This window comes from Falco naumanni, chromosome 9 (assembly GCF_017639655.2).
Source record: "Falco naumanni isolate bFalNau1 chromosome 9, bFalNau1.pat, whole genome shotgun sequence".
NCBI lineage: Eukaryota > Metazoa > Chordata > Aves > Falconiformes > Falconidae > Falco > Falco naumanni.
This window is the reverse complement of record NC_054062.1, coordinates 7,943,225-7,970,603: the sequence shown is the minus strand read 5'-3', so window position 1 is coordinate 7,970,603 and position 27,379 is coordinate 7,943,225. Positions and strand designations below refer to the sequence as shown.

At 47.2% G+C, this 27,379-nt stretch overlaps 1 protein-coding gene across 2 annotated transcripts in view; it reads left to right on the top strand.

Annotated features, from left to right (window-relative positions):
* The window catches only part of COL5A1 (collagen type V alpha 1 chain), a 159,134-nt gene that overhangs the window by 91,756 nt on the left and 39,999 nt on the right, over positions 1–27,379 (top strand). For both annotated transcript variants that reach the window (XM_040606337.1, XM_040606336.1), the window contains exons 13-31: positions 513–605; positions 3,603–3,659; positions 3,821–3,874; positions 4,491–4,544; positions 5,416–5,469; positions 7,921–7,974; positions 8,876–8,929; positions 10,321–10,365; positions 13,221–13,274; positions 14,479–14,523; positions 15,158–15,211; positions 15,840–15,884; positions 17,102–17,155; positions 19,510–19,554; positions 21,122–21,175; positions 23,199–23,243; positions 24,373–24,426; positions 26,099–26,206; positions 26,818–26,871. In XM_040606337.1, the coding sequence (XP_040462271.1) occupies positions 513–605; positions 3,603–3,659; positions 3,821–3,874; positions 4,491–4,544; positions 5,416–5,469; positions 7,921–7,974; positions 8,876–8,929; positions 10,321–10,365; positions 13,221–13,274; positions 14,479–14,523; positions 15,158–15,211; positions 15,840–15,884; positions 17,102–17,155; positions 19,510–19,554; positions 21,122–21,175; positions 23,199–23,243; positions 24,373–24,426; positions 26,099–26,206; positions 26,818–26,871 (1,077 nt within the window). The remainder of the gene's footprint in view (positions 1–512; positions 606–3,602; positions 3,660–3,820; positions 3,875–4,490; positions 4,545–5,415; positions 5,470–7,920; positions 7,975–8,875; positions 8,930–10,320; positions 10,366–13,220; positions 13,275–14,478; positions 14,524–15,157; positions 15,212–15,839; positions 15,885–17,101; positions 17,156–19,509; positions 19,555–21,121; positions 21,176–23,198; positions 23,244–24,372; positions 24,427–26,098; positions 26,207–26,817; positions 26,872–27,379) is intronic.

Genomic DNA, 27,379 nt, shown 5'->3' with positions numbered 1-27,379 from the left:
CATTAATGCTTGGGGGTTTTTTAAATCCTTTGTGTGCTGAAGGATCCTGGCTTGAACAATCGGCCAAACTCTGTTCTTTGAAGCATCCTGCCACGCTTGAGAAATACAGCCTTTGTCCCAGGGCATACGGGCAGCTACAGCCAAGTAACCTGATGCAACCCCATCTCCAGGGGTCTCCAGGCCAACAGCATCCGCATGGGAACATCAGCCTTGTGAGAACTTAGTTTTGAACAGTGGTGTGTGAGGTCCTCACAGTTCAGAGCCTACAATCCCTCTTGTTGTGCATTTCTTTGAGCTGGCAGAATCTGCTGTGTGGGGACGGAGACGGGGAACAGTCGGTTTGTGCCTGTGAGCTGGGTGACCTGAGATCGAGCTGGTTAATGGGATGGTCTGGAAGGACAGGGATGGGGTTGGGTCAGTCATGCTGAACAGAATTGTTTAGGAGTCAGGCCAGAGTGAGGGTGCAGGGACAGCAACCCTGTGACCTGCTTTCTCCATCTTGTTCCCATCAGTTCCGCTTTAGTGGAGGAGGAGATGCTGGCTCTAAGGGACCTCTCGTTTCAGCCCAGGAGGCCCAAGCCCAAGCCATCCTGCAGCAGGCCAGGGTAAGTGAAGGGTGGTGGGGATGTCTCTTGCAGCAGTTGCCTGAGGAAGCGGAGGAGAATCAGGATAAATGTGTTGGAGATGTCTTCATACTTGCACCATCCATGGTGCTGGCAATGCTAACGCCTCTCATCTGTGATGGAATTGGTTGTGTGGTTTGAGGTGTGAGGGCATCTGGATGACTTGGCCTTTTACCAATGGCCAGCAATAAGCCCTAGAGACATGGTTTTAAATTGCCTACGGACCTTGGACCAGGCCTTCTGCTGGCACCAGTAGGCACACACCTGTTGCCCTCAGTAGTGTTTGCTGTTTATGCTGACAGTTTTGAGTCTATATGAACCTTTGTGCTATGTGCTGTAAGGTGCTGTAAGGATTTTTTTTTTTCCCTTTTCCAGTGAATTTGTAATAATTAAATGTATGTCATAGATTTAAAAGGTTCCCAACTCCGCAAATCTCAACAGGCAGGCTGCCGTTTTCTTCAACATATTTATTTGAAAATCCATGGTGACTATCCCTGTGAATGTTTTCCCCTTGGATGACCTTACTGATTGATGATCAAATAATTCTTGGTGGCATTTGTTATGTAGCTCACTGGTGAAACAAGATCAACCATGCATGTTCCCCGTACAACTCCTGTTCCCTACCTAGATGAGTATCTTAGTGTAAAAGGCTTCATACTCATCTGTTTAAAATCAAACTTAATTTCTAGCCAGTATAGCTTTGAGGTTTTTTCTTCCATGAGAACTTGTGTGAAGTTACATTTGATCATCGGCATGTTAAAAGCAGAGATGCAAGAGGCACAATTTCAGCAAAAGGAAACACGTGGCAACCCCAGAAGTGCCCTCCTCCTGTGTTTGCCCCGATGTTGCCTGGGAGGGACCAAATTCTGGTTGTAAGCACACCCTTGCATAAAGGGGGAAACAGAAGATAGTTTGGGGAGGCAGTTTGCAAAGGAACACAGCTTTGGGGGCATTGCTCCTCTCCCTGCCAAATGCAGCCATCCAGGGATGGAGCTTAGGTGTGCTCCTCCGGTCCAAAGCCCCCGTCTGTCTGTGCCTGGGACGCGTGGCTCGGGCACAGCCTGTCTGTCATTCTGAGCTGTTGGCAGTCACTTTAGCACAGACCTTTTGGGCCAGTCTGCTGAAATAAGCTAAAAAGCCATTTATTTCACCCTTGAATGAAATAAAGGCCGTTGGGGTCTCCACCCAGCAGGGTAGCACGTGCCCCTTTTAGGTTTATAAGGGGGGGGTTGGCTTAGCTGGGGCTATTCTGGTTTCCATCCAACTCCCCTTTTACAAAGGAGTTTGATTTTCTACATGTTCAGGTAGAGTGCATGTCCCTGATGCCACCAGCCACCGCGTTTTTCCTGTCCATAAACCTTGCTCTGAGAGTAGTATTGGTCAATTATTTTTCTGGTGTTACCTTGTCAGTCTTTATTTCAAGGCTGCCTCCATTTTTTTCCATCAGCATTTTATTTTGCTGGGAAATAGGGAATTTTGACCAGATGAACATTCCATGAGAAGCATCTGCTTTCTCAGACTCGCTGGTTTTGTTCTTTTTTTTCTGCCTGTTGAATATTGTGATGTTATGAAAAACACAAAGAACCTCCCTCCCCTCACTCAAAGTCCCTTTCCTCTGTTTTTGTTTGTTTGGGGTTTTTGGTGGTGGGGTTTTTTTGTTTGTTTTCAGATTTAAGGAAAAATTGAAAAAAAACCAAATTGTGGGTGACTTTTGGGCTGTGGATGACCAGTCAAATATTTCTGTAAAGGGAAAAAAAATCATTTTTTTGGTTAACTTCAACCTATTGTCAGACAATTTCAGCTGACAGCCCTGATAGCAAAGCAGGAAGGGAAATACATGGATTTATTTTTTTTTGTGGGGAAGTTACAGGGTATGGCAGGAATGGAAAAGGGAGTCCGGCTTCTTTCCTTTTGGGGGGTTTGTTTTTCTCGTTATCGTTGTTCTTAATTGCATTATTAGCTTGATTTATTCCCTTAAAATTTGGCTTTCATTAGACACTGAACATTGTCCCAGCCGGCAGTGTTTCAGAGTATCTCCCTTTTAATGGGGTGTTGTAAAAAGAAGCCACATAATCTAGCATTTGTGCAATATTTATGCCATTCCAAGTGCAATCACGGGTAGATTTTAATTACTGGAGTACACAGATAATTACAACTCTTTTTAAAGTGTTGAATTGTCACGAGGGAACAAATTGTCTGAGTGATGTTTTAAAGTGTGGACCAGTCCCATTACCCACCATGGAAATTACTGACTTGATGTATGGTTACTTGACTCCTTAATTATTGAGCTAAAAGCCCCCTGTTGCAAATAGAATTGCTGTTCTGTTTGTAGTATATGAAATAGCAACTAATAAAAAAAGGAAAAAATTCCTCCAAAATTAAACTCCTTGGATCATAAAGAAAAAAATAATCCTAAATCCAAATAATTGGGGTTTTAAATATGCGTGAACAAATGCCTATAGCTTGTCCAGGCAAAGTTTTTACATTTGCCTTCAATGACTTGTTGCCAAAAGCGTCCATTTTATTGTGTCTCTACGTGATGATGGAGAAGGGGATCTGACCTGCAGAGGCAGATTCTCATCTGGTTTAAATGCAGGTAACTCCTTGCCCCTCCATCTGCCCTGGGTCTGGGCCAGGGGGTGTCTGTACGTGTCTGTACAGGGGTTTTGTACTTCCTGTGCGCGGTGGGTGTATGGGGGGAGGATGCTACCGGCAGACGGGGTGTAGGTCCACATGTCCTCTCAGCAGAGCTATGCACTGTCCAGGAGCTTTGCCCGTTTGTGGGTGCAGAAAGGACTTGGTGCACAGCAGGTTGGATGTTTTTAGGTGATTTCACTGAGGGTATGGACATTGCACCATGGATTCGTGGTTCTCGGGGCGTGGGGGAGAACGTGTGGCTGGTGGTGTGATGGTGGCTTTGTCCCGTTGAAGGAATGGAGCAGAGGCACCAACTGAGCAACGTTTCTCTTTCTGTTGCAGCTGGCGCTGAGAGGACCAGCGGGTCCGATGGGTCTGACGGGGCGGCCAGGCCCCATGGTAAGTGAACGGGCCAGCAAGGATGGAGCAGAGCCAGCTGGCACCAGCTCCATGGATGCTCTGGGTTACCCTACCTGAATGGCTCTTCCTTAATGTGGTATGAATCTTCCCTCGGGCTCTGTTTTGGAAAAAAGTTAATAAATTATGTTCTCTGTCCAAAGGGACCCCCAGGCAGCGGAGGACTGAAGGGAGAAGCTGGAGAAATGGGACCCCAGGTGTGTATGGGCAAACTGGGCGACTGGGGGGTTGGGGGGAGTTGTAGGTGTGAAGCAGGCGATCCTGCTTTAGAGGCTGCTGTGAAGGAGAAAATCGGTAACCCAAAGCCAGCTGAAAGCAGGGAGGTGTGGGAACGCCTGTTTTGCGTATAAGTGTCCCTTCGAGTATCCAAATGCAGGACTCGTGATAATTTTAAGGCAATAGTGTAAAATTCTGCAGGTGGTAACCCTTTCCTGCAAAGATATCCACGGAGGAGCCCTGTAAATACCAGATAGGTTGGAGTGTGGGCAGTTTGCTAATGCTCAGGAAATGGTTCTTCCAAGTTGTAAATCCTGCATTGAGGGAAAATTCCCATTTTTCTGATGGTGGGGGAAGTGATTTGTCTGCACCATGTGGTGCTGCTTGCAGGGCAAAAACTTCCTCATGGAGAAACGTCTGCAGTTCCTGGCCAGAAATGCTCAGTCCTGAGCCCTCCCTCTGTATTTTGAACTACGGGCTGTGCTCCAGGGGTTCACATCAGGTTCAGCACCTGATCTGCGATGCCAGCAGGCACCGGGTCCGTCTGCTGTGCCTTTGGGTGATGGCATTTCTTCCTCTCTCCTTGATGCCTTGCAGGGTCCACGAGGCATCCAAGGTCCTCCCGGTCCAGCAGGAAAACCTGGCCGTAGGGTGAGTGTCCTGGGAGCTGCGCTGACGACTGCGTTAACTACAGTTTCTGCTAGGAATTGTTTCTGCTGCCAAACAATTTCTGAGCACGAAGAGCGTTGCACAAGAGCAGGCTGGAGGCCAGCTGGTGGCTTGTCCAGGACCTCTCCATCCATCTGGGCAGACACAAACGAGGATGAGAGTTAAAAGGCAGACAGTGTGGGGAGAACTGCAAGTCTATGCTTCCCACTCTTCTGTTGCCTTTTTTTTATTATTATTATTTTCTGTTGTTCTCTGTGGCATTGAGGTTGTAGCTGCATAAATGCTCTGGGATGGTTTGTATGGTCCCCAATTTTTCGGGAGTGTGCGAGGAGGATCCAGTCCCCAGAGGGTTTCTGGAGTTGGTATAAATTGTGCTCACTCGCTCTGTCGACATCCCTGGTGCTCATTTTTATTTTACACCATCCTCTGGCTCATCATGATTTGGCTGGCCAGAGGAAGAAGTGAGAAAGTCTTTTCTGTGACCCACTTCTGGCTTTCTTAATAAATAAATAAATAAATCTATCTCATTTCAATTTGTGGACATCATCATTAGCATATCTTCAAATGTGCTGGAAGATAATTATTTCAAATTAAAATCAATGACCATGTCCCAGCATCCCACATAGCGAAGCAGCTTTGCTGCTATTTGTCTCACACCCCTCATTAGCGCCAGGCTGAGCCCGGAATGCTGCTTCAAAAACAGACCAGCATTTTTTCCCTCACCAAGGGAAGCTGCTCCCCAGCCGGTGAGCTCTGACTTAAATAAAACTTCACTCAGCCGCAGACCAAAGAGCAGATGTCCCTGCGGTCCTGGCTTACCCTTTGTATTTGACTTTGCTTTTCTTTGTTGCAGGGACGAGCTGGCAGCGATGGTGCCCGGGGAATGCCCGGCCAGACAGGACCAAAGGTAGCGCCACGTATTTTATGTGCTTTTAGAATCTGCATCTGCTTTTTAACAAGCGTGAACTGGGGGACCCATGGCAGAAGGAACCCACCTTGCTTGGAGGAGGTTTTTGAAATGGTTCAGCAGCTCCTGTGAAGTCATGGGCTCTCCGCGTTTGAGAGGAGGAAGTTAAACACACACCTAGAAGGCAGAATAGTGATCTTTCCTTTCTTTTCTTTTTCTTTCTCTTTTTTTTTTTTTTTTTTTTTAATGCAACTTTTAAAAATTGCTGGATCCTCTTAAGAATGAAATATGCTCCCTTGGCTGCAGTTGTAGAACAAATACTTTGGAATCCCAATTATGAAAAACAAACATGAATGAGCGGTTGGAAATATCCTAAAATATAACTACCAAAAAAATACCTATTAACTGGGTGAGGAAATGTAGAGGGCGTGGTGAGGAATTTTAATGCCCTGTATTTTTATTTGAGACAAAATCCCTTCATTCAGCTGCGATCCGCTGGTATTATCAAACAAGAAAGAAGCTGTTCCACTGAAATTGAATGCAGAGAAAGTTTGCTCAGGGAATCATGTATTAGAAGGTTTAAGTACTTTATTATGTAGATACTTAAAGCTGGAATAGATGGGGGTTTTGATACAGAGACAGGAGACTGCAAATCATTTATCCAGTAAAGTGCTCTAATGAGCGTCGACTGCCCTCAAAGGAGTGGATGCCAGGGAAGAAGGGAAAACAGAATAACGAGCAGCGCCTGGAAAGGAGAAGGAGATTTGCTGCTAGCAGAGACAGAGCGATACTCTAGGACCTGCCAAAAGGAAAGAGCTGCTGGTTACCCTGAGTGCACCTTGGCCAGCCTTGGCCTGATCCATCTGTCCTCCCATCTGCTCAGGTGTAATCGACTTCCCTTTCCTTGCTAATAGGTAAAGGATTTGTAGAAGGGAGGAGCTGGTACTATTTTCACATACCATCAGTATGTGAAAATACAAGTGGCTTCACCTTTTTATAGAGACAAAGGGACTTTTCTCTCTGCTGGGTGGTGCTCCATGCCTTCCACCTTGGTCATTAGGAGACGGTGTCACCCATGACTTGCAAACATCCCTTTGTCTTTTCTGTTTTCCAAAGAGTTGAAGCTTTGGGGAAAAGGCTGTCTCTGTGCATTCCTGTCCCCATTTCCCCCCAGAACAGAGGAGACTGGATCAGGGCACAAGTTTGGAGAGAAACCCTATTGTGGCTTGCCATGGTTCACCATGAGCTGTCCACACTCTGACCTGGAGTTGCTGCATGGGCATGGGCAAAAGCCCCAGGGAGGCAGGGTCTTGCAGCCCACCTGCCCTAGGGCTAATAGGGTTTTGCTTTTTCTTCCTCACACTTGGATTTCTCATCGTTGCCAGTTTCCTTTGGGAGTATTCATGGAGCTGGGCAAGGGATGCGACGAGCACACATAGGGGACATTCACATGGTCATTTGCAGGCAGATGCTGGCAAGCGCTGCCTGCGCTCTGCCAGCGTGAAGTTGCAGGACTTTCTCAACACGGTGCCAAGCTCAAATTAACACACCCAGCCTTTTAGCAGAGCTCATTATTTCGCGCTTGGCATCATGCTGCCCAGAAGGATGCCCAAAGCTCTGTTTGGCCTGGAACTGCATTTACAGCAGCAGGCAGGAGCTAGTGGAGATGTGTAAGAAGACAGATAATGTTGGGAGCCCTCCTTGCCTTGGTTTGCCTTCCCATTATTCGGGGCTATATATCCCCTATATGTCCCTGGTCTCACAGCTGGCTTTCTGCCTGCTCAGGCTGGGGTCAGGCAGAGCAGGCTGCTCTTGGCAGGGTAGGATGGAGATGCCCCTTTTGCAACACCTTTAAGCATCCATGTGAAGTCAGTAAATTTACCAGCTGATGAAATTCCTTTTTAGGTCAAAATAGATCTGTCTTCAGACCTTGACTTCATTAAGACAGTTTCCATAATGTATTTGTATATAATCTTTGCCTCCTTAGGATGTCCAGGAGGGTTAAAAGGATGTATGGGATGGATTGCAGTAAACTCAGGATGGCGTTTGGGGGACCCGTTGGCAGGTGTGGGAATGCTAGTGTCCAGTTTGCTCACCAGTGGATTGTCATTTGTAATTCCATGGAAATGAATAAAGAAATAATTGGGCTAGAAGAGCCTGTGCAAAAGGGAGATGCTTTAGATCATGGAGAAGTCACCCAGAGAAGCTCTGACATTCACATGGGAAAACATTTGAAACTGTAGGTGCTGGGGGAAGAGAGGGGAGTTAAAATAACTTTGAGCTTTTCTCTTTTTCTAATCTATAACTTTGAAACCATCACTGGTCTGGTGGGAAGTTCAAGGCAGAATTTCTGAGGGAGAAAATCGATCCCTCCTTGACACAGAAAGGAAACAAATTGGAAAGATATTCAACAGTGGGTGGAAATGTGTACTAAACTGGTTTTTCTTTTAGGGTGACCGAGGGTTTGATGGTTTGGCTGGTTTGCCTGGCGAGAAGGGAAATAGAGTAAGTTATCTTCCCCTTGTGCTCTGGCCACTGTCTGTAATGAAACCTTGGCAGGGAGGTGCTGGCTGGGGGGTGGAATTGCTGGGGACAAGCCACAGTGGCGCAGTTAGGAAAGGATGATAGTGTCCCGTAAGAGCATGTGGGATGTCACAGCATCCCTCCAGGCACAGTATTCACATCCTGGGAAACTGCAAGATCCTTCTGGGACTGCTTGAAATTGGAAAGGTGGGCCAGGGTGAGGGAATTGCCTTAACAAAACACTGACTGAAAAATAAAGCAAGAGGCAAAACCTGCTGTTAGACAGTGCAGTCATGGATGGAAATTGCCAAAAACTATAATGCGATTCTTCTCTTTGCTTTATAATTAAATGACGGGGAAAAAAATGCAAGAAGCCGGTTATTTTGGCAGGCTGCTCATGCCTCCCCTCCCTAGAGAGTGCAGCCATTGCTTTATAAAGCCAGGGAGTGTTTGAACAGTGGAGATTGCATCGTGATTACAAGGCTACACAGGAACGGGAAGACAGTGCCTGAGAGAGATGCCTAATCAGCTAGAAATGGAATAACATGCCTTGGGTAAAGCAATAACTGCATGCAGAGCTCAGTCCCCCTCCTGAAGGAGCGACGGCGCCTGCTTGGTTCCCAGACCCCTGGTGAAATGTCACCAGTAATTCCCATGAGCTCTAAACCCTCAAGAACAGGAGTCTGTCAGAGCTGGAGCCCACACATGGCCCTGAGCAGGGTCTGCTGCTTCAGAGAGCGCAGAGATGGGAACCGTGAGGGTATGAGTACCTTCAGCACACAGTGGAGGCAGAAAGTCAAGTCCATTGCTTGGTTCATCAACATTACCCAACCTTTTCCATTGCCCGAGTGTGTCTGATGCCTTTTCTGCCTTCCTTTCATAGGGTGAGCCAGGCCCCCACGGACCCCCGGGGGCACCCGGAGAGGATGGGGAGAGGGTAAGTCTATCTCTGGATTTGGCAGCCCTTTGAATTCATAAGTAACTCCTGTAAACAAGAAGCAGATGCAGGAGCAGCCAGAGACGTGGCAGAAGCAGCCAGCGCGCGAGCATCGGTGTGTCATCGGCTGCCCGTCCTTGTGTCCTGGGGATGCTGCGGGTGGCCGTGGTGAGAGGGAATGATGAGGTGGGAATAAAAGTGAAAAGAATAATTAAGTTTTGAAGATCTAGTCAGAAAACTCGGGTTTTGTTAGAAGGAAAAAGAACAACACAAGAAAAATATTAATCCTCAAAGTGAGCTTGGAAGACTTGGAGAACAGAAATTCCAGACAGTGTGGGAATCAAAGATTAAATTATTCACTTCTCTTTTCCCCACTGTTTCATTAATAGTTTAAGGCCTTCAGCAAAGCTCAAACTAAGTGATTGCCGGCCTAGAATGCCTGGTTTAAGAGGAGGGAGAGATTGAAAATGCTGAATCCATGCCTGTGAGGAGCACGTGGTTTAATTGGAGGAGCAAGTATGGATTTCCCAGGCTCTAATCCCCTTCCACAATGTTTTCTTTCCACCTTTGGCTATTTGTTTCCTCTGTAAAGCACAGATAATAACACCTTCCTCACCATGAGGTTGTAAGGATTAATTAGTTGTGGCTGTAAAGTGCTTTGAAGTTGAAAAGACCAAACCCATGTCTTGCGGCGGAAAAACGAGTGTCTGGAGAACTTTAATCCTAAAGAGAAAAAGAAAACGTTTGAGGTGTGCAGGGAGAGGAGCTTGGAGGGCGTAACTGGGAAGAGCAGCATGAATTTTATCAGCAGAAGAGAATTTATAAGGGATGGCTGCTGGGATTGATTTCCTGAGAGGGAGCCTCAGCTTTGGGGTGATCTAAAAGCAGCTCAGGGGAAGCACCACCTCATACTCCTGGGAGATCCGTGGAGCATCAGCAGGCAATGGGAGCAGGGGGATGAGGAATTACCCCTTTGCTACCTCTGGTTTATCTGAGAAGCCCTAATCTGGCTAAATCACGTTCCCAGGGTGGTGCTTCTGTACTGGTTTGCCATTTGGTTTGGTATAAATCTTCCGGTTATTGACTCGCATGCCCTGAATTGTTTCTGCAATATCTTGCCTGTTAGCAAAATCCATCTTTATAAACATCGACGTGAATTATGAAGTATCCTTACAGCATTTCTAATCCTTGGTAAATTCTGCACGCATTGTATTAGTTTCCAGGTTTACGAGGTCTTCCTTATGCATGGCTGCCCTTTTATTGCTCCAGGGAAGCTGGTTTTCTGTGTGATTATTATCTAACAAGAATGAAACACCTGTGATGTGAGTGAAATATAACTGGTTTGTTTTGTCTCTGCTGCTGCCTTTCTCTGTGCCGTCGCCGCTGAGCAGGGAGATGATGGAGAAGTTGGACCCAGAGGTCTACCTGGAGAACCTGTGAGTATCTTCTTCGGTTTGACGTGCTGCAGCACTGCTTTGGTCAAGGTCTTCATATGGCATGTCCCGGGGGGCAGCTCTTCTGGTGCTAAGCAAGACCCCTGGGGTCCTGCAGGACTGGGCTTCTCTTGCTTGAAGATCCACGTGAATGATGTAGAGAGTACCTGTGCTGTAACAGTTCTGCTTTGCTTTTTTTTCACTAAAATGGCTACCAAGAAGATAAGATGCTTTCTGAGGGGTTGGTTGTGTTTTGGTTTTTTTGTTGTTGTTTCGGGTTTTTTTGTGTTTGGGGTTTTCTTTGTGGTTTGCTTGTGGTTTTTTTTTTTCTTAATGAGCAAAATTCTCATTGATTTTGTTTGCTCATTGGCTACTCTTTGAAAAAAATGTAAAGGTAAAGCTTAGCTTAGATTGGTCTCATCCTTTTCCTGTTTTCCTTCTTTCTGACGTGTGATTTAGGATTCAGGTAAGTAGGCTGGGGTAGAAGTTCTGCATGGTAAACATATGTGAAATAGTGTTTCGTGAGCATCCATAGCAAGCTGCAGTGAGCAGAGGCTTTACCTGCGAGCCGTGCAGCTCCCTTGCCCGCACGCTTAGTTCTGGGCGGTGCAGGTGATCCCTTTTAGATCGCTGGATGCAATCCTGGCAGGGTTGAGCTCAAGGAGGCATTTAGCCCTGACTTCAGTGGGGTCAGTATTCTGTTCACAGTGCACAAAACTTCATAAATCTGCAGTGTTTGTCAATGGTTGGGCCTCCACGGGCTGTGAACGCCAGAGCGGCTGAGCCAGGGCTAGCGAAGGAGGGAATTCCTGTTATCAGTAAGGCTAAAGGAGGTGCTGGTGGTGTTGAACAAAAATCTCTTGACCAACCCAAAGAAATGCTTTCAGGGAGTATCCCACTGAAAAGAAACAGTTGGGTTGTCGATTTGAAACTCTTGAAAGCGTTTTTCCTCCAATACCGAGTATTTTTTACTTTATTGGCAATGGTAAATGCTGCTGCTGGCTGGCTGTAGATTTGTGTGTGTAGTACAGTTGTTGGCTGCTTACTTCATCTAAAATGCATTTCCTTTGTTAGGAAAAGAACATTAACTACCTATCATTTACCACCGGCTTTGCTTTCAAAATGTCTTATTTTGTTGTTCTAAGGCCCAGCGTGGTGGCCTGAAAGTAATTTATGAGAACTGTTGGACACACTTCATGTGAGAAAGGGAAGGGTTGGCATTTACGAACTCACTGGAACTAAATTATAGACGAGATGTCTGATTAACTTCTGGGAAAGATTAATCAACTCAGCTATCTCCTTAGCACATGTCTAAGCAATAACTTATGGGTTATTAACTTCTTAAAAGCATTTATGTGCTCAGGTAACACAGCAACAAAAGAGGAACTTAAATAATGATAATGCATGCAGGGAAGTTTATTTTTATTTCAACACCACAAGTAAAAATACCTGTGATGGCTAGGGTAAAGGTTTAAATTGCATTACAGGAAACGTGTTGTTTAAATGTATACAAGTAAATCTGCATGTTTCTCTTTTTCTCTGCCCTGAGCCAAAAGAGGGTCTTTCCAAATTGAGTGGTAACTGAAACTGGTGGTGGGCCTTACAAAAATTGTTTTTCTTCATCCTGTTCTGTTTCCTTCCATTTCCCATTGTCAGCTGGTACAAGCCGAGTTTCTGCTCTGCTGGGACTCAGCGTGTGAGGCGTTAGCCCAGGAAGGTCTCAGGGGACTGGGACAGACCACTTGGTCGACGCATCTATTTTTTGCTGCAAACTGTGTTTTTTGCAGAATCAAAATCCCTGCAGTCTCCAAGATCAGATACTTCCTTAATGTCTGCTCTTTTATCCTGTAACATTTAGTTTTAATTCCTCTGTCCCCTCTGCATAATAAAACACGGGATCTATAATATTTGGGCAGACAGATAAAACTGCCCATCAATCAAGAACGATTTTCCTCCATGGCAGTGAGTGAGCACCATCCCTGTCAATACCCAGAGTTCTCCTACTTCAGAGAATTCTCCCTAATTTAAGAAAGGGCCTGCATTTAAAAGGTGAGCTTTGAGATCTGCAGCTGAGTACACACAAGACCCCATCCCTTTCCTTTTACTACAAACCCACCTGAGGGCTCCAGATAGAAGAGGTGCAGGGGTGTGATTTGCAAAGCTTGCTCTAGAGTGAATACAATTCTCCTGCCATGTCTCTGCTTATTCAATGTGATGCTCCAACCCTACCAATTTGCCTGAAGATGATGCAAGGTTAAATCTGCAAAGAAAGCTAGAAATGGAAAGAAAACACCATGATACCAGGAGTCCTGACTGCTTAAGGTTTAAGAACCAAATGCCTTTGAAAACGTACATTTATGCTACAGGCTGAAAACCTTTTCCAGCCTTGCTGAATTGTATAGATTGTCAATGATAAAAATTAAATCTGGAGAGGTTTTGAAATGCTAACCCTAATGATCCATTAGCGGTATCACGTCATTCTTCGTAAAACTCCCCAGCTAGAATGAATTGGCTGCAAAGTGTTTTATGTCGTGTGCATTACAGGGTAATCCAGGAATATGATTAAATTAATAAAATAAAAAAAAAAAAGGTTTAAGTGGGCTTTCTTCCAATCCAAAGAATAAATGTCTGTGCCTATATTACTTATCTTTATAATCCAAGAATATGCGCCCACAGGATTTCTTCTACTGGTTTGTAAACCGAAAAAGTTGCTGTTACCGCAAAACCAGGAAGGTCACTGCCATGCCAGCCCTGATGCTTCCCCGGGCAGTGCGATGCTCAGCCGTGCATGAGCTTCCCCTGATCCATGCTTGTGGCAGGGCACTGGGACCACTAACCCCGTTTGTTTCCCCCAACAGGGACCCCGAGGACTATTGGGACCGAAGGGGCCGCCTGGACCCCCGGGGCCACCGGTGAGTTCCCAGGGCTGCTGAGCCTTCCGAGCAAAATGCCCTGTCCCCCTAAGTCATCCAAGCAGATGATACAGCTGCATATTTTTATACATCTGTGTAATGAAAAAAAGTGGTATTAAAAAAAAGTGATGGCTCAAAGTCCATATTCTCCCCCGTTTTCAGTGGCATCACATTCATTTACGGCAGTTGAAGATTTGGCCCACCTGAGTAAATATTAATGCTTCGCTCAGGCTGAAAAGGAAGAATGAGAGTTATTAACACAGTGACTTTGCTATTAGCTTTTGCCTGAGGGCTGGTGAGACTTTAAAGCAGTTTGTTCATATTTCGGGTGAAAGCCAAGGAAGGAACATGCCGGTTTTAATTCGTGAGACAGTCACCTCATCTGCCGTGCGCTGCTGGAAGTGCTGATGCAGGGGCTCTCTCCATAAATCACTGCACCTTGCTGAAGTCCCAGAACTTAAAAACCAAAACCTGGGCTGCTGCTAGAGCTAAGGCAGTCAGCGTGTGGTGGTGAGCATGGTGAAGCCCTTAACCCCCCTGGGATACAAAGACATCTTTGCTTTGAGCTCCTAGTCCTGCTGAACTTTAATGAGGGTTCAGGACCTGCTCCAAAACTGTCTCATCTCTCACGAGCGTGATGTTACACCCCAGTACCTTCCCCTGCCCCAGAGCAAAATGGTGGCAGGGGAACCCCCAGCGGGACATCTCCACTTGCCCATGTTACTCCCTTAATGAAGATGCTCAGGGAGTGTTTGACCCCAGTTGCCGTCCGTTTTGCCACAAGGCAGCGCAGCCCCGTTGCCTTCACCGCTGCCTTGCTGAATGATGCGCTTGCATCCGAGCGGAGACGTTTCTCATTTGTTGTTGTCCTGTTCCCGTTTTTCATCTTTATTTGCTACCCCATGCCTGCTTGCTGTTGGAGGTAATCCGGCTGTGGTACTTAGCCGGGATTTGCTCGACCTGGCGCTGATTCTACCTCACGGGCAGGTTAAACTGGTGAGGAAAACACTGAAATGACTTTTTAAAGTGTAAACTGGATTTGTGAAATTGGCTGCTTTAGCAAACACCTTTAGAAAATTGCTCCCTTTCCACGCAGTCCAGAAGGCCTCCTGATGTTTTGTTATTTTTATGGTAATTTCTCTGCATTCATGATGCAAAATAAAGAGATACTTTCTTAGTGCTGTTTTTTTAAATCCTTTCTCAGGGTGTGGCTGGTATGGATGGACAAACAGGTCCCAAGGGGAATGTGGTAAGTTTTCACTGCAAATTTTAGACAGTTCGGATATTCTATAGAGGGAAATGTAAAATGTACTCGATTAAATTAGATTTGCTAATTGCTTTTTCACCTGGTCTGGATTCCTATCAGAGCCTGTGAAAACCACAGAGAATATCTTCCTACAGCAAATGGATGTTAATTTATTATAATTTCTGATGGAATTACACATTATTTCCCCATGAAAGATCAAACATTTTCATCGAGATGTGTGTTGTTGTAATGAATATCAGAATATAGTAATTTAACTGAAAGGAAAAAAAGAAATCTGTATGATGTGCTCATACTTGGCACTAATTGGATAAAATGGACTCCCTGCAGAAGAGCCAGCGCAAAAGCAGGTAGTGTCAGAGCCCTGCTCAGCTCAGTTGGGCTGCATGTCCATGCAGAGAAATGCGTGTGTCCTGAAATAACTCCACCCCTCCCACCGTGGAGAGAAGCTGTTTCCCATTCCCAGGAGCTCTTGGTTACTGGAGATGTGTTAGAGAGGGTGTCAAGATGCTGCGGGGGGGCGCGGGGCTGTGCGGAGTGCAGAAGCTGTGGTACCCGAGGAAGCACCAGCTCTGCGCTCCCCTTTCCTGCCTTCAGCTCTGCCCTTGTCTCCTCGCAGGGTCCTCAAGGTGAGCCAGGTCCCCCAGGACAGCAGGGTAACCCAGGTGCTCAGGTAAGAGGAAGACTCCTTTGCCATCAGTAGGAAGAAGGAATGATGGTTTTGAATGGGCTTTGCTCCCCCACCAGACAGGACCAGCAATGAGGGGATTTGCTGGGAACTGGCTTGACAATTCCTCCTGGCCCAAAGTCTTCATGAAAATGCTCCTGGTTTCAGATCCTCCAGTTCTCACCTGGCTTTTGCTGCCATGATGCAAAGCCAAACCCAGGTCCAAGCAGTCTCTGTGTCTGAGCCACATCTTGTGGCTTATGTCTGTTTTTTAGCACCCCCCGATCCAGTTGCTCTGGAGCCAGGTGGGTAATACAGATGTCCAAGCCTTGCTGTCAGCCTTCTCCACGGATCTCAGCAAGTCTCACTCCTCTGAGCATCTCTGTTTCCATCCTGGGGATGAGCCTGGCTGCACATGGCCGAGCGGTGCAGCCCTCCAGAGGAGGCATGCCATGCAAAATCAAAATTTTATCATCTATTGCAAGACATTTTGAGAATGAATGGAGCTGGGGAAGTCCCCAGCCTTTGCAGGCACTAGAATGATGCTCAGCTGAGGCACTGCCAAAATGCATTTGGAAGGGATAACTTGTTCCTTAATGACCCTAGTTGTTTGGTTTTTTTTTTCTTTTTGCAGGGTCTTCCAGGTCCACAAGGCGCTATTGGTCCCCCAGGAGAGAAAGTACGTTTAAATGCTGCAGCTCTGACTTAAGACAACTGTTGCCATTGATATGCATTTGCTTCTACTTCAGCTCCTCCTTTGCCCCATGTACAACATCTGTTTGCAGCCGTGTCTATGAAAGTCTAATGCCTCTCATTCCAGACAGAAGAGAGACAAGAAAGCACGGTTTACCTCTAATTCATAATATTTGCATTCATTTCCCCTCTTAAGAGAAACATTTTGAAGGCAGCCTATGGTAAAACAGGAGAGGACTGAAAATTGTCGTCTTCTGTGGCTAAATGCCTGGAATTCTGAGCGGGATGGTAATGGGAAGAGCCCCGTGGGTTTGGCTGGCTCAGCCGAGATCCTCTGCCTCCTCCCCGCCTGCGCCAGCTCTCTCTGATTTTCCTCTGCTGTTGACGTGGTGGGGTCAATGCTGGCCTCGGTTCCCCCAGGCAGCCCTGGGACCATCAGGATTTAAACAAGGGGAAGGGGTTTGCCTACAGAGTAGCAGTTCTCCGAGTGTTTGCTCAGCTCCCGTTGAGTAAAGACAGAGCGTGTGTCCCGGTGTGTGCACCAGGAGAACCCCCTGCCTGTGTGGGCAGCGTGGGGTGGACTCGAAGCATCAATCATTCTCCTGTGAAGGAGCACGTTAACAGTTCTGCCAGAAAAAGGGCACTTGGGTTTCGGTGCTGAGTCACACACTTGCAACAGCGGCAGCACTCCTCGGTGGTGTGAGAAAGCAGGGGGTTGCTTAATTAAAAAGGTAATCATTGAGCGGCGTTAAAGCGGCAAGCGCAGTCGGTTGGGGCAGCTCCGCTCTTCCTTTGCCAGTTAATCGCCTTGCCATGGGGCACCAAAGAATGGGCATTTCTTGGTCCAGTGAGCCCCATCGTTTGCTGTCCTCCAACTTGTCCCCAGCCACCTGTGCAGCCCTTGTGGCAGGATGGCACCTGGGTGCCTTACGACCCAGAGTCTCCCGTTGAGCTCGCTTTGCTCTGTTGGGCCTGTATGCATGAGGTGCTGGCACTAACGCCGCGGTTTCCCAGGATGTGGGAACAACTCTGCCCACAGAAATAAGCAGACTCCCTACCAGTCACGGCAGCTTTTTGAACAGACTCGCCTCGCTGCAGCCTTTCACACCTAGGAAAATCACAAGGCATGTCTGGAAAAGCCCCGTCCGCTGATGCTCTGGAGGCTCTGACCATTGCAGCTGGTGATTTTCTGTTTATTTTTAGGGGCCGCTGGGCAAACCTGGTCTTCCTGGCATGCCTGGTGCAGATGGTCCTCCGGTAAGTTGTTATCTCCTGGGTCTCTGCGCAGCATCAGGGCTGCAGGGCCTCATCCTGCACCCATCCACCCTGGGGTTCACCAAGGGCTTGTGCAGCAAAGGTCAGGCTCACCCTGCCTGCGTTGTGGCTGGGCTGACGGCTTTGAGAAGCCCTGTCCCTGCTCCAAGCTTTGCTCAGCCTCGCAGCACGGTGCTGCGTGCTTCTCACCATCTCTTCAGGCCTCTCTTTCCCCTCCTCCTGTCTCTCCTCTCTGTTTGACATGGGTTGGCAACTCACCAAGGTCGGGATGGTCTCCTCCATGTGTGTGTTTGTGTGAACCGCAGCACCCGCGCTGGGTGGTCCTCGTCTCGCTCAGGGCTGCTGGGCACTGCTGCAGAACAGTGATAAGCACAGGCTGAAATTGCATGTCAATGTTGTATTCTTGTGCATTCTTCCTAAGCCTACTTTAAACGTAATTTGCTCCTTCCTCTAGAAATTGGGCTTAAAAATCTCTGGCCTTTAAACCTGATCTCATTTTTACACACCTCAGAGGCACCTGGTTTTAAGAATGACAAATGTGAAATAGTTACATTCCACTAATCCAAATGCAGAGCATGGCAAAAAAAAAAAAAAAAAAAAAATTAAATCACATTTCCCACCCTTGGATTATCATTCCTACAGAGGGCATTTCGAACATTCATACAATTGTTAGCTGAGCAGCTAAAGCAAAGCCCAGAACATCTCTAAAGCTGTAGCTTTTGATGTGAAAGTCCTGCAGCAGCCTCCAGGGAAGATCAGCTGGAGAAGATGCCAGGTCTATTTTTATGCAGACTGAAGGATGTATAAGACCTGCAAGCCGAGCACAGGTGGTTGTGCCTGGGCACGGGTCCCTTGCTGCAGGTAGCCATGTAGCATGCAGTTTGTAGGTTTGTAAACATACAGGTCACTCTTTCCAAGGACAAACACCCCACGCGTATTCTCTTTGTAGAAACTGGTCTTGGAAGATACCTGAAAATCCCTGAAGTATCTCGCTGTGAAAGCCAACCAAATTGCTCATCAGTTTTTTATTTTAGTAGCCGTAATGGAGATGGGCATTTTGAAAATAGTGATGATTTAGTGCAGAGCGGACAAAGGCTTTTGAAATCTTGCTGCTCTTCCATTTTGCCTCCCTCAGGGAGATAGCAGGAGCTGAAGGCAAGCACGGTTATAGGACTCCTTTTGTGCACTGATGCTCTTGGTGCCGTTTAATCTCACAGGACAAACTCAGATTGCATCTTCCTCCTACATTGCGTTGATGTAAAAATGACAGCTGTCGTTTTGTTTCTTTATTAAGCCAGCTTGTTTATTGAAATCTGGCTTGCCTGACATTCCCGTTCTGAAGACTGATGATGGAAAATGCTCATAAGCTTTTCCTTGTTATATTGGTAGAAAGCTTTTTGTGTATTTAGAGGAGAGTTCATAGGTAAAGAAACCATTGAGCGCAGAAGGTCTTGGTGGCTTTAGAGCAGCTGGATGTGCTTTCATCTTCTTTATAAAACAAAAGGTCCCTGGCTGTGCAGTGAGTGCCTTTGCAGGGGCTTATTCCTTTTGTACAGGCGTTGCCACCTAAAGAGTCATCTTCCAACCTGGCTCCATTTTGGTTCTGACAGCAGAGAAATCAACGCTAAAAAACACTTTCATGGATTTCCCCCATTTCTCACTAATCCTTCCAGCTCTGAGGCAATTCACACCTTTATTTTCTACTGACTGCATCTACAGCAAAAGACTTCTAAAGGCTGTGAATAAGAATGTTGGAAACTCTTGGATGTTGAGTTATTCAGCATCAAATCCCAGGAGGAATGCTGGCCAGCATCCAGCCAGCCGCCGTCTAGCAGGGATGCAGGTTAGCTCAGCATTTGTCATGGGATCTTGTAATGGACTCTAGGAATTAGGAAATTAATGAGGGGATCCGACCAGTCTGAGCATCTTGTGACCTTCACAAGTTTGCTAACACATGGAGTAAATTTTACCTGTTTTCCTATCTGCAAAATTTATATGCGGCTTTCTGCTCAACTCACGGAGGTTGTTCTAATACGTGAGGAATATTGCAAAATGGTTTGTGCCTCTCTGCTGAAAGGTAGTGAAGAGTAAAAGGATAAATAACCAGGTAGAATACCACCAAGGACCCAAATGCTCCTCTCTTCCTTTGGGGGAAAACTTACTCTTGCAAGCTGGCTTGGGGTGGGGGGGAGCTGCTTATATCAGTAAGAGCTTCCCGGGGAGCAGATGTTCTCCTACAGATAAATTGTAGCTGCCTGAGTGAGCTTGTTGGCTTCGGAAGGATTAGATGTGTGCTAAACCCATTTTCCTCTTCTCTTTGTCTCTTGTATTAATAGGGTCACCCTGGCAAAGAAGGTCCTCCTGGAGAGAAGGGCAGTCAGGTAGGTGTCGAGAAGGTCCCCGTCACTGCGAAGGGGAAGGTCACGGTAGCTGGATGGGACAGATCTGCATGGGAGCCGGGGACGGCCGGGCAGCCAGGGCATGTGGGGCAGTGGAAGTGGTAAGAAGCAAACCCTGATGAAATTTGAAAGCTGAGCCCAGCTTGCGTCTGCTTGAGAGTGTCTTCTGGGGCTTGGGCTGGTCTTTTCTCAAGTCCTCCCAGCTTTCCTGGCAAGCAGCACAAAAACTGAAGCTGTGAAGGGAAGCCTTCCCTTAATCAGACACAAATAAGTACCCTTCGTGGCAGAAGGAATGCAGAAAATAACTCTTTTTGTATTTCCTGGTCTTTCTTTTTCTTCCTCCTCCACCTCAAAGTCCCTCTTTAACAATATATTTGAGAATATTGCTGGAGGCTAGAGTCCTTGAATTATACAGTCGTCTGTCTGTCCGGGAGATTTACCATCTGCATTCCCACTGCGTCCCATTCAGTTGAAAAAACGTTACATTTGTCAAAAGTCTTTGATTAGAGCACAGTCTGCTTTGATGGACGTCGGCTCGAGCCTTGCTCAGGCGCTGCACAGAGCCCAGCTCGCAGCCGCAGCCGTTTGTCCGGCTGGTGTCACACCAGGCTGAAAATTCATTCGTTAGCCCCTGCAGAATATGAGAAGCCAATTAAGTGGTTGTGCCAGTGCTCCCTGGGCTGGCAGGCATTTAGCAAATGTCAGGAAAGTGATTTTGTAGCGGCACTGGTGCTGCAGGTCTCCGCCAGCCAACATTCGCACGAGGTCTGGGATGCTGGTGGACCCGTCAGCTCCGTCTGGCTGTCAGGCTGGAAAAAATGGGCTGTCTTAGTCTGGGAGAAGTTGGAAGGGTGTTTGTTTTAGGGAGTTGAGCAAAATAAAAGCCAACTGGGTTCAATAAAGAACATGATTTATTTGCAGGTATAAGAAAGCATGGCAGCGAGGGTGGGAAGGAGAGTTTTTGCAGGGCATGTTGGGCACCGTGTCTAGCACAGCTCATTGCTGTCCCTGGGGATTTGCAGCTTTCGGTGTCAAAAAGAAGCTTCATGAGCGTCACCTCCCCCACATAGCTGAGGCCAAAGGACATCACCCCGAGGCTGGTGCCTCAAGCAATAACTCCTCTCTGTGATCATCATCCTCACAAGCTCTGTTGCGTTACTGCAAAACCAGGATGGTTTGGAAGGGGGAAGACAGCTGGACATGTTCTTCTTCTTTCAGAGAACTCATTTTCTTTAATCCAAGAGGCAAATTGTCAGCCTTATGTATAAATCCCCTCTCTAAGGAACCATTGCTGTCCTGACTCTCTCATCCTCCTTTCCTATTATATGGATCTTTGCCATCTGCTCAGCCCAGTGTACCTGCTCAAGGTGATGTTCCTGTCACTCTCTGTGCTATTTTGAGCTATTTTCAGGTGGCCGCTACCATTTCCACCCGGTCTGAAGCAGCCAGATGGCTGGGATATTTGTTTTCCATGCGCTTTCCTTATAGATGCTCCTTCACGTTGAATTTTGATGTGTTTTTCTTGTTCGCATGTGTTTTTTCGCCCCAGGGTCCACCAGGTCCTCAGGGCCCCATCGGTTATCCAGGACCACGCGGAGTCAAGGTAAGGAGGACACAGAGACAGTGTCCGTGATGTTGCTTGTTTGACTGGAGTTCTCCAGCTTGTGCTGGAGGTGGACACTGCCAGTGGGTGCAGATGTCCTACCAGGGCATGTAGGGACACCTCAGTGACCAACTGTACTGCTCAAGTGAGCCTTGGTCCAGGGTCTTCTCTCAGGCAATGAGGATTGCAAGTCCCCTGCTCTCCAATAACCCTTAGCATCGTTCAGCGCTTTGGAGAGATTTGTCTTTTAATTTTTCGTGAACATCGTCTGTCCCATTCCAACAGTTCCCAGTTTACAACCAAAGTAAATCTCAGCCAGAATGTGAAGACTTTAACAAGGCTTGTTAATTTTTAAAAAAATAGCCTATTACTAAAACAAAGCAAGATTTTCATGCCTCTGATCCAAAACCTTGTCAGAAGAAGCTGGGGCGTCTCAGCAGTGTGCTTTTTCACTAGATTGAATTCCAGTTCTTCCCTCGTTCCCGCTGCCTGCAGCGCTTGCATGCTGATAAGGCGGCGGTGGGTATGTTTTTCCCTATTCAGCTGTGGCTATTATGCCCATCAAGACGTATTAATTCAGGTGCAGATGCATCCTGCATCTCAAAGGTCCAATGAATCTGCAGGGATCTGTGCTAGCAGATACAAACACCGCCTGGGGACTGACTACAGGTGAAGTTAAGCCCTCTTAAGCCCCTTTGTACATTTATTTTTTTTTTCAACAGCAGAAGCCCATGGGCTGTTCTGCCTTCAAAATTTAAGGGGGATGTATTTAGCCAAAGCAAGCTTCCATCTCATTTCTTGCAAGGTTGCAGACTGAGATGTAGTGGTCCATTAGGGGTGGTTTGCTGTTGTGTTTACCACTAAAGCGGAACTGTTCCACATTAGAGTGATAGAGAGAAAGTGTGTCGTGCACCAAACCTGTAGTGCATACAGACAAGGTTTTGCTTCTTACAAGCAGTGTTCTATTCACTGCACAAGCCTCCAGTTTGGAAAAAAAAAAAGTGTCTCATTGCGTTTGCAGTTATAAATAACTTTTAGATCTTGCCTCACTTACCAGAACCCAGTCCTGCTGCACAAATTTTCATGTACTTTAATTAAACTTTTTCTTGACATGCTGAAGGGAATAAAAAATTTAAAATACCCCAAGCAAAATATTATTCCTCAAAATAAAAGCTTGGTTATTTATTCTGAGAGTTGCATTGCACGGTACACCTGATGTAAATACCTGAAGGTGATTTATCCCAAGAGGCAGGATTGATGGGAAGCATGGGGGTCCCCAACAGGTATGGGCTGATGTTGTAGCAGGGGACAGATCCTGACCACTCTCAGCACCCACCGTGGACTGATTGCCTTGGTGAAGCTTTGGAGAGCTTCTGCACCATGTCACAAGTGCATAACACCAGTCATGTTATTTGGTTTTTTGTTTGTTTTTTTTTTTTTGCTTTTTGGTGCCTAAATGTACTTTAAATAAGGTAGTGCATGCACAGAGATGAAAACCATGGTAAAAAAGAGCCAAACTTAACCTTTAGGGGTGTTAGACGCGATGCTGCTACCCACTGGAGAGCAGCGGGGGAATCTCTGGCTATGTGCTCAGATATTTTAATATGGATTTACTTCCCAAGTGTCCAGACACAGATTGAGCACTGGTTTTTCTGTCAATACTCAAGTGAGCGCAGTGTGCTGGCAAGGCATTTGTGGAAATGTTTTTTGGGAAGATACATGCAGCAAAACTTTTCATAGTGAGTTTTACCCTGGAAGCTTAACTCCTGGGCAGGGAATGGGCAGAGACCACCAACCCCACCTGCCAAATCAAATCAGCAGAGGTCTGTGACTATAAGGTGCTGTCTGGTGACCCAAAAGCCAGATTGGTGGCTGATATTTGATTTGCAATATGTTTAGGAACATCACAGTTCACAGAGATACCATTGCCAACATTGGAGGAAGCAAAAATCACCATAAGTAGTGATTCTTCCCTCTTAAGCTTACCTGTGTCCTTGTAACGTCTTGTTTTATATCCTGCAAGGGAGCAGATGGTGTTCGTGGATTGAAGGGCACCAAAGGTGAAAAGGTGAGTTAACACTGCACATTTGGATTGATTCTTCTGCAGCCTCTGAGCATTTTTGCAGACTGGTCCCTCAGGATGCTCCACGTGACGTTTTCCTCTGCACAGAGGGTTTCCCTTGGACAAGCAAGGGGGATGAGCACCCAAAGGACTGGTAACTCATTGTTTTTGGAGTGGGTGCAGGCTGGGTACTTGCTGTGATGTTCTACCACATCTTGGCTTGGACCTGGGAGTAACTGAGCCTCAGTGACATGCTCAGGTGTTGAGCTGTTTGCTGGGGCCAGCCGTTACTGATGGCTCAGGGTCCAGCACTGCGATGATTTCCTCCTGACAAAATTGGCAGCTCAGGTGATTCAGTGGAGCTGTGAAGGATTTGTGGTGCCTTACAGCTGGGGTATGCTGCCCAGCCTGGTCATCAGAGCAGCTTGTGAAACCCAGGTCAATAAGAAAGGCAACACAGTCTGTCTCAGCATGTTTCAAAGATGCAATTGGTTTCTCCCAGAGGAAGAGCAGGAGGTGTAGAAAAATCTCGCCCAGTCCCATAAGCAGATACATGTGCTTTCATTCCTGCCTCCAGCAATTCAGCAGCAAAGCCAGCAATTTCAGCTAGGGGATCCTGGCAGGGACCTTCCAAACTTTAAAAGTCTTTCTGGGAACTGTGTCTTCATTGCCTATGAGAGATTTGCTGTAGGATGGAAATACATTATTGATTTGAGCTCTGCAATTAAACCTTCTTGGCTGAAAGAAATATTGCCACTGTCCTAGAGGTTGCCTCGAAGCGTGGTGTAAAACATCCTCCGTGAAAATAAAACCAGTTGTACTTCAGAAATAATTGGTTCCCAGTACTGGCAAGGTATTGTTATTCATATGGGGCCAGATTTGTGATCTTGACTTGCAGCCAAGATGGGATGTAGGGAATACTTGCTGTGGTCCCTAGGGGACCTTGGCAGTCGCAGCCTGGCTGGGTTTCCATGCCCATTTCTGCATGCCAAAGGCTTACAGGAGCCAATGTGATGGGCAACGTGGGAATCTAATCTTGTCATCCTGGGCAGGGGCCATACACTGAGACTAGAGAAGCCATTTTTCTTTTTTTCCATCTGTACACCTTGTCTGTTTTTTCCCCTCTGTTATTTAGGGTGAAGATGGCTTCCCTGGCTTCAAAGGCGATATGGGCATCAAAGGAGACCGGGTAAGAGTCTATGACCGATGTGATCTTGTGCTGCTTTGCCTTTCAAGCCTGTGTGTTACCCTGCAAACACAGCTTGGGGGGAGCAGTGAGGTGGGCTCCTGTCAGAGTCCTTCTGGCGTGTCTGACCTCCAGGGCAGGAACGCAGGAATTTCATGTTCATGTTGTAAATCCCTGGATTTGCTAATTCCACCTTGAAGGTAAAATAAAACGGAGTAATAATAGATAGAGGGCCCCGCCGTGAGGTTTCACAGCTAGGAATACTGCATGATCCAGCTGTATCACATATTTATTTTCAGTATCTCTTTTCCCCTCATAATATTACAGCTAGGGTCTGGTAGGCATCTTTATTTGCCGTGCCTAATGTGATTCCATACCATCAACGAGAAGTGTAAAGTTACTGGGAGCAGACTTTAATAGAAACCACAGCAGCACTGTGAAAAAAGCCAGGGGTGGAGTGTCGCATTAGGCTTGTATCTGTAGCAGCAGGGCACATTGCCTGGTTGTAAAAGCTTTTAAAATGAGTGGAACACACAGACCACCAGAAACCCCAAATCACGCTTGGATGCAGGCAGCGGCAGCAGCACAGGGCTTTGCAGCTTGTCTGCCCATCTTCACAGCCAGCCCCTGCGGACAAGGGGCTGTTCTTGTCCCCCCTCTTCATCTGACTGCTGCATCGCCTGGGGCTTGGTGTCCCCTCGAGCTCTGAAGCTCTCCCAGGGATCACAAGAGGTCTGCCGTCATTCATGCCCACGTTTAAAGGAGAAATTAATGCCTTCCATGAAGGCTTCTGAAAGTAGACATCAAATCCTCCGTGTCTGGTGTTTAATTGTGCAATTAAACAGTTAAAACAACTGAAAGCTTCCCCAGCCCCCACTTCCTGCTAAAGAAGAAGGACTGAAGGTGGCATCTCAGGGAGGTGACTCTTGTCCCAACCAAATGCAGATAGACATAAGCTCCTTCAAACAAAGCTCGCGACACCAGTTCCCACCATCAAACTCTTTGTGCTTTATGAGCAATGAAAGGACAAGGGATGCTTGAGTGCCTCGCAGATAAATCTGCACCCACCCAGCTTCTGGTGAGCAAGAAGGCGGCTGCCTGTGTTCCCAGCATGGCAGCATCTCCTGTTACCCTGTGTGACAAAATGGTAACTGTTGGGTTTTGTGCCAAAGTCTGCAGTGTCACAACAATTCACATTAATAGCTCGGTCCCCTCTGCTCTCGGATTTCCTAATGATTTTCAGTACAAGAGCTCCAGCATGGTCTTTCTTTTCCCGTTGTCTGGTTCAACTCTCAATTAAACACTTCCCAGGGCTTGCTTGCACATCAAACTGCAATTTGGGAACCAGGGGGTGGGTAAAAGGGTGCCTTGCAATCAGAGCTAATGAAGGCTGCTTCGGTGGAGAGGTGCTGCATGCAGACGGGATAATTGGGCTGCAGGAAAAGACGGCTGTTGTTGGAGATAATGGCCAGGCTGTGTGAGTGGAAGCTTGGTGTTCTAATAACGCTTTACAGTTTGCAGTCTTACCTGAGCCTCTTGGTGAAGACCAGCTTTCTCCAAGAATTGTATTTGCAGCTCCATGAAGTACCTGATTGCAGCCGTGAGGGTGGTGCTGTCAGTAAACGCGGGGTTTGGGACCTGCCTGCCTTGTCAACGCTTGTCTTGTGATTAACAGGGGGAAATTGGGCCTCCTGGCCCCCGGGGTGAGGATGGTCCTGAAGGTCCCAAAGGTCGCTCTGGCCCCAACGGAGATCCTGGTCCTCTTGGTCCTGCTGGAGAAAAGGTGAGGCTCAAGGGTGGAGTTGCCCACGGATGTTTTACAGTAAAAGCTGCTTCTGGGTGTCTCAGGTGGGTGACTGGGGCAGTGTCTGGAGGGGGGGGTGCAGTTTTAGGGCAGAAGGATGAAGAGGAGCAGCGGGATGAAGGCTGGCCTGAGTTGTTCAATGCAAAGACCAGAGGAGACCCAGGGGACATGGCTTTACTGCAGCAATGTGATCTGAGTGCATTGAGACGACGGTCTCTTTGGGGTTATCTGCTTGGGCACAATGTCTTGAAAAAAGTCCAGAGGAAAAAAATAGAGAAGTTGAAAGTATTGTGGACTCCAGTTTAATTTCTGGGTGCATCCAGTTGAAAAAAAAAAAAATGGCAAAAAGTAAGCATTCCCTGCTAGGTCCCTACACATTTACAGTGCTCACTCACATCACACCCACTGGGCTTCCCCCAGGGTGGGCAGAGGATGATGGCAGTGCCCTAACAGCTTTGTTCCAGCCGCACCAGGTCTGCTTTGCTCTTGACTTCTCTGCACTTTGCATCTCCCCTTTCTGCTGGTGCAAACCTGAAGCTGCTCATGAGGTTTCTCTCGCCCATGCTAATGCCCTTTTATTTGTGTTTCAGGGAAAACTCGGTGTGCCAGGACTGCCCGGCTACCCGGGCCGGCAGGGTCCAAAGGTAACTCGGCTGGAATCTGTCCTCGAGAGGTGTGGGGTATGCTGGGGGGCTCAGGGCCACCAGGCCCGCTCTGGTGGTGGTGCTGTGCAGAGGGCTCAGCCCCGGCTAACGGGACGATGTGGAACAGTAGTATTTCCTACCACATGGTTCCTGCGTGGTCCCTCCTTCCCACTCATGCAGGACAAATATATAGATGGGTCTCGACAGCTCCCAGCCCTCAGCTGGTGACAATCGGTGACTGGTTGGTTCTGTGTCACCTCAGTGTCCTGCAAAGCACTGGGAAAGAATGCTGGGGACAGGGGCTGCAGCCCCCAAGGGCATGCAGGACAGCTTTGGTGACAGCTATAAATAGGCTCCATGTGAGCTTCCATGCTACTAATAGGCGTAACAGTCCTCCTTGTATTGTGTCTTCAAAGGTCTGCACTAGTGTTAACTAATTAAGGAGAATAACTAATGAACCAGGGTCTCCCTGAAATTAAAATAAAACTGCCATTTGCAGATTTGCAAA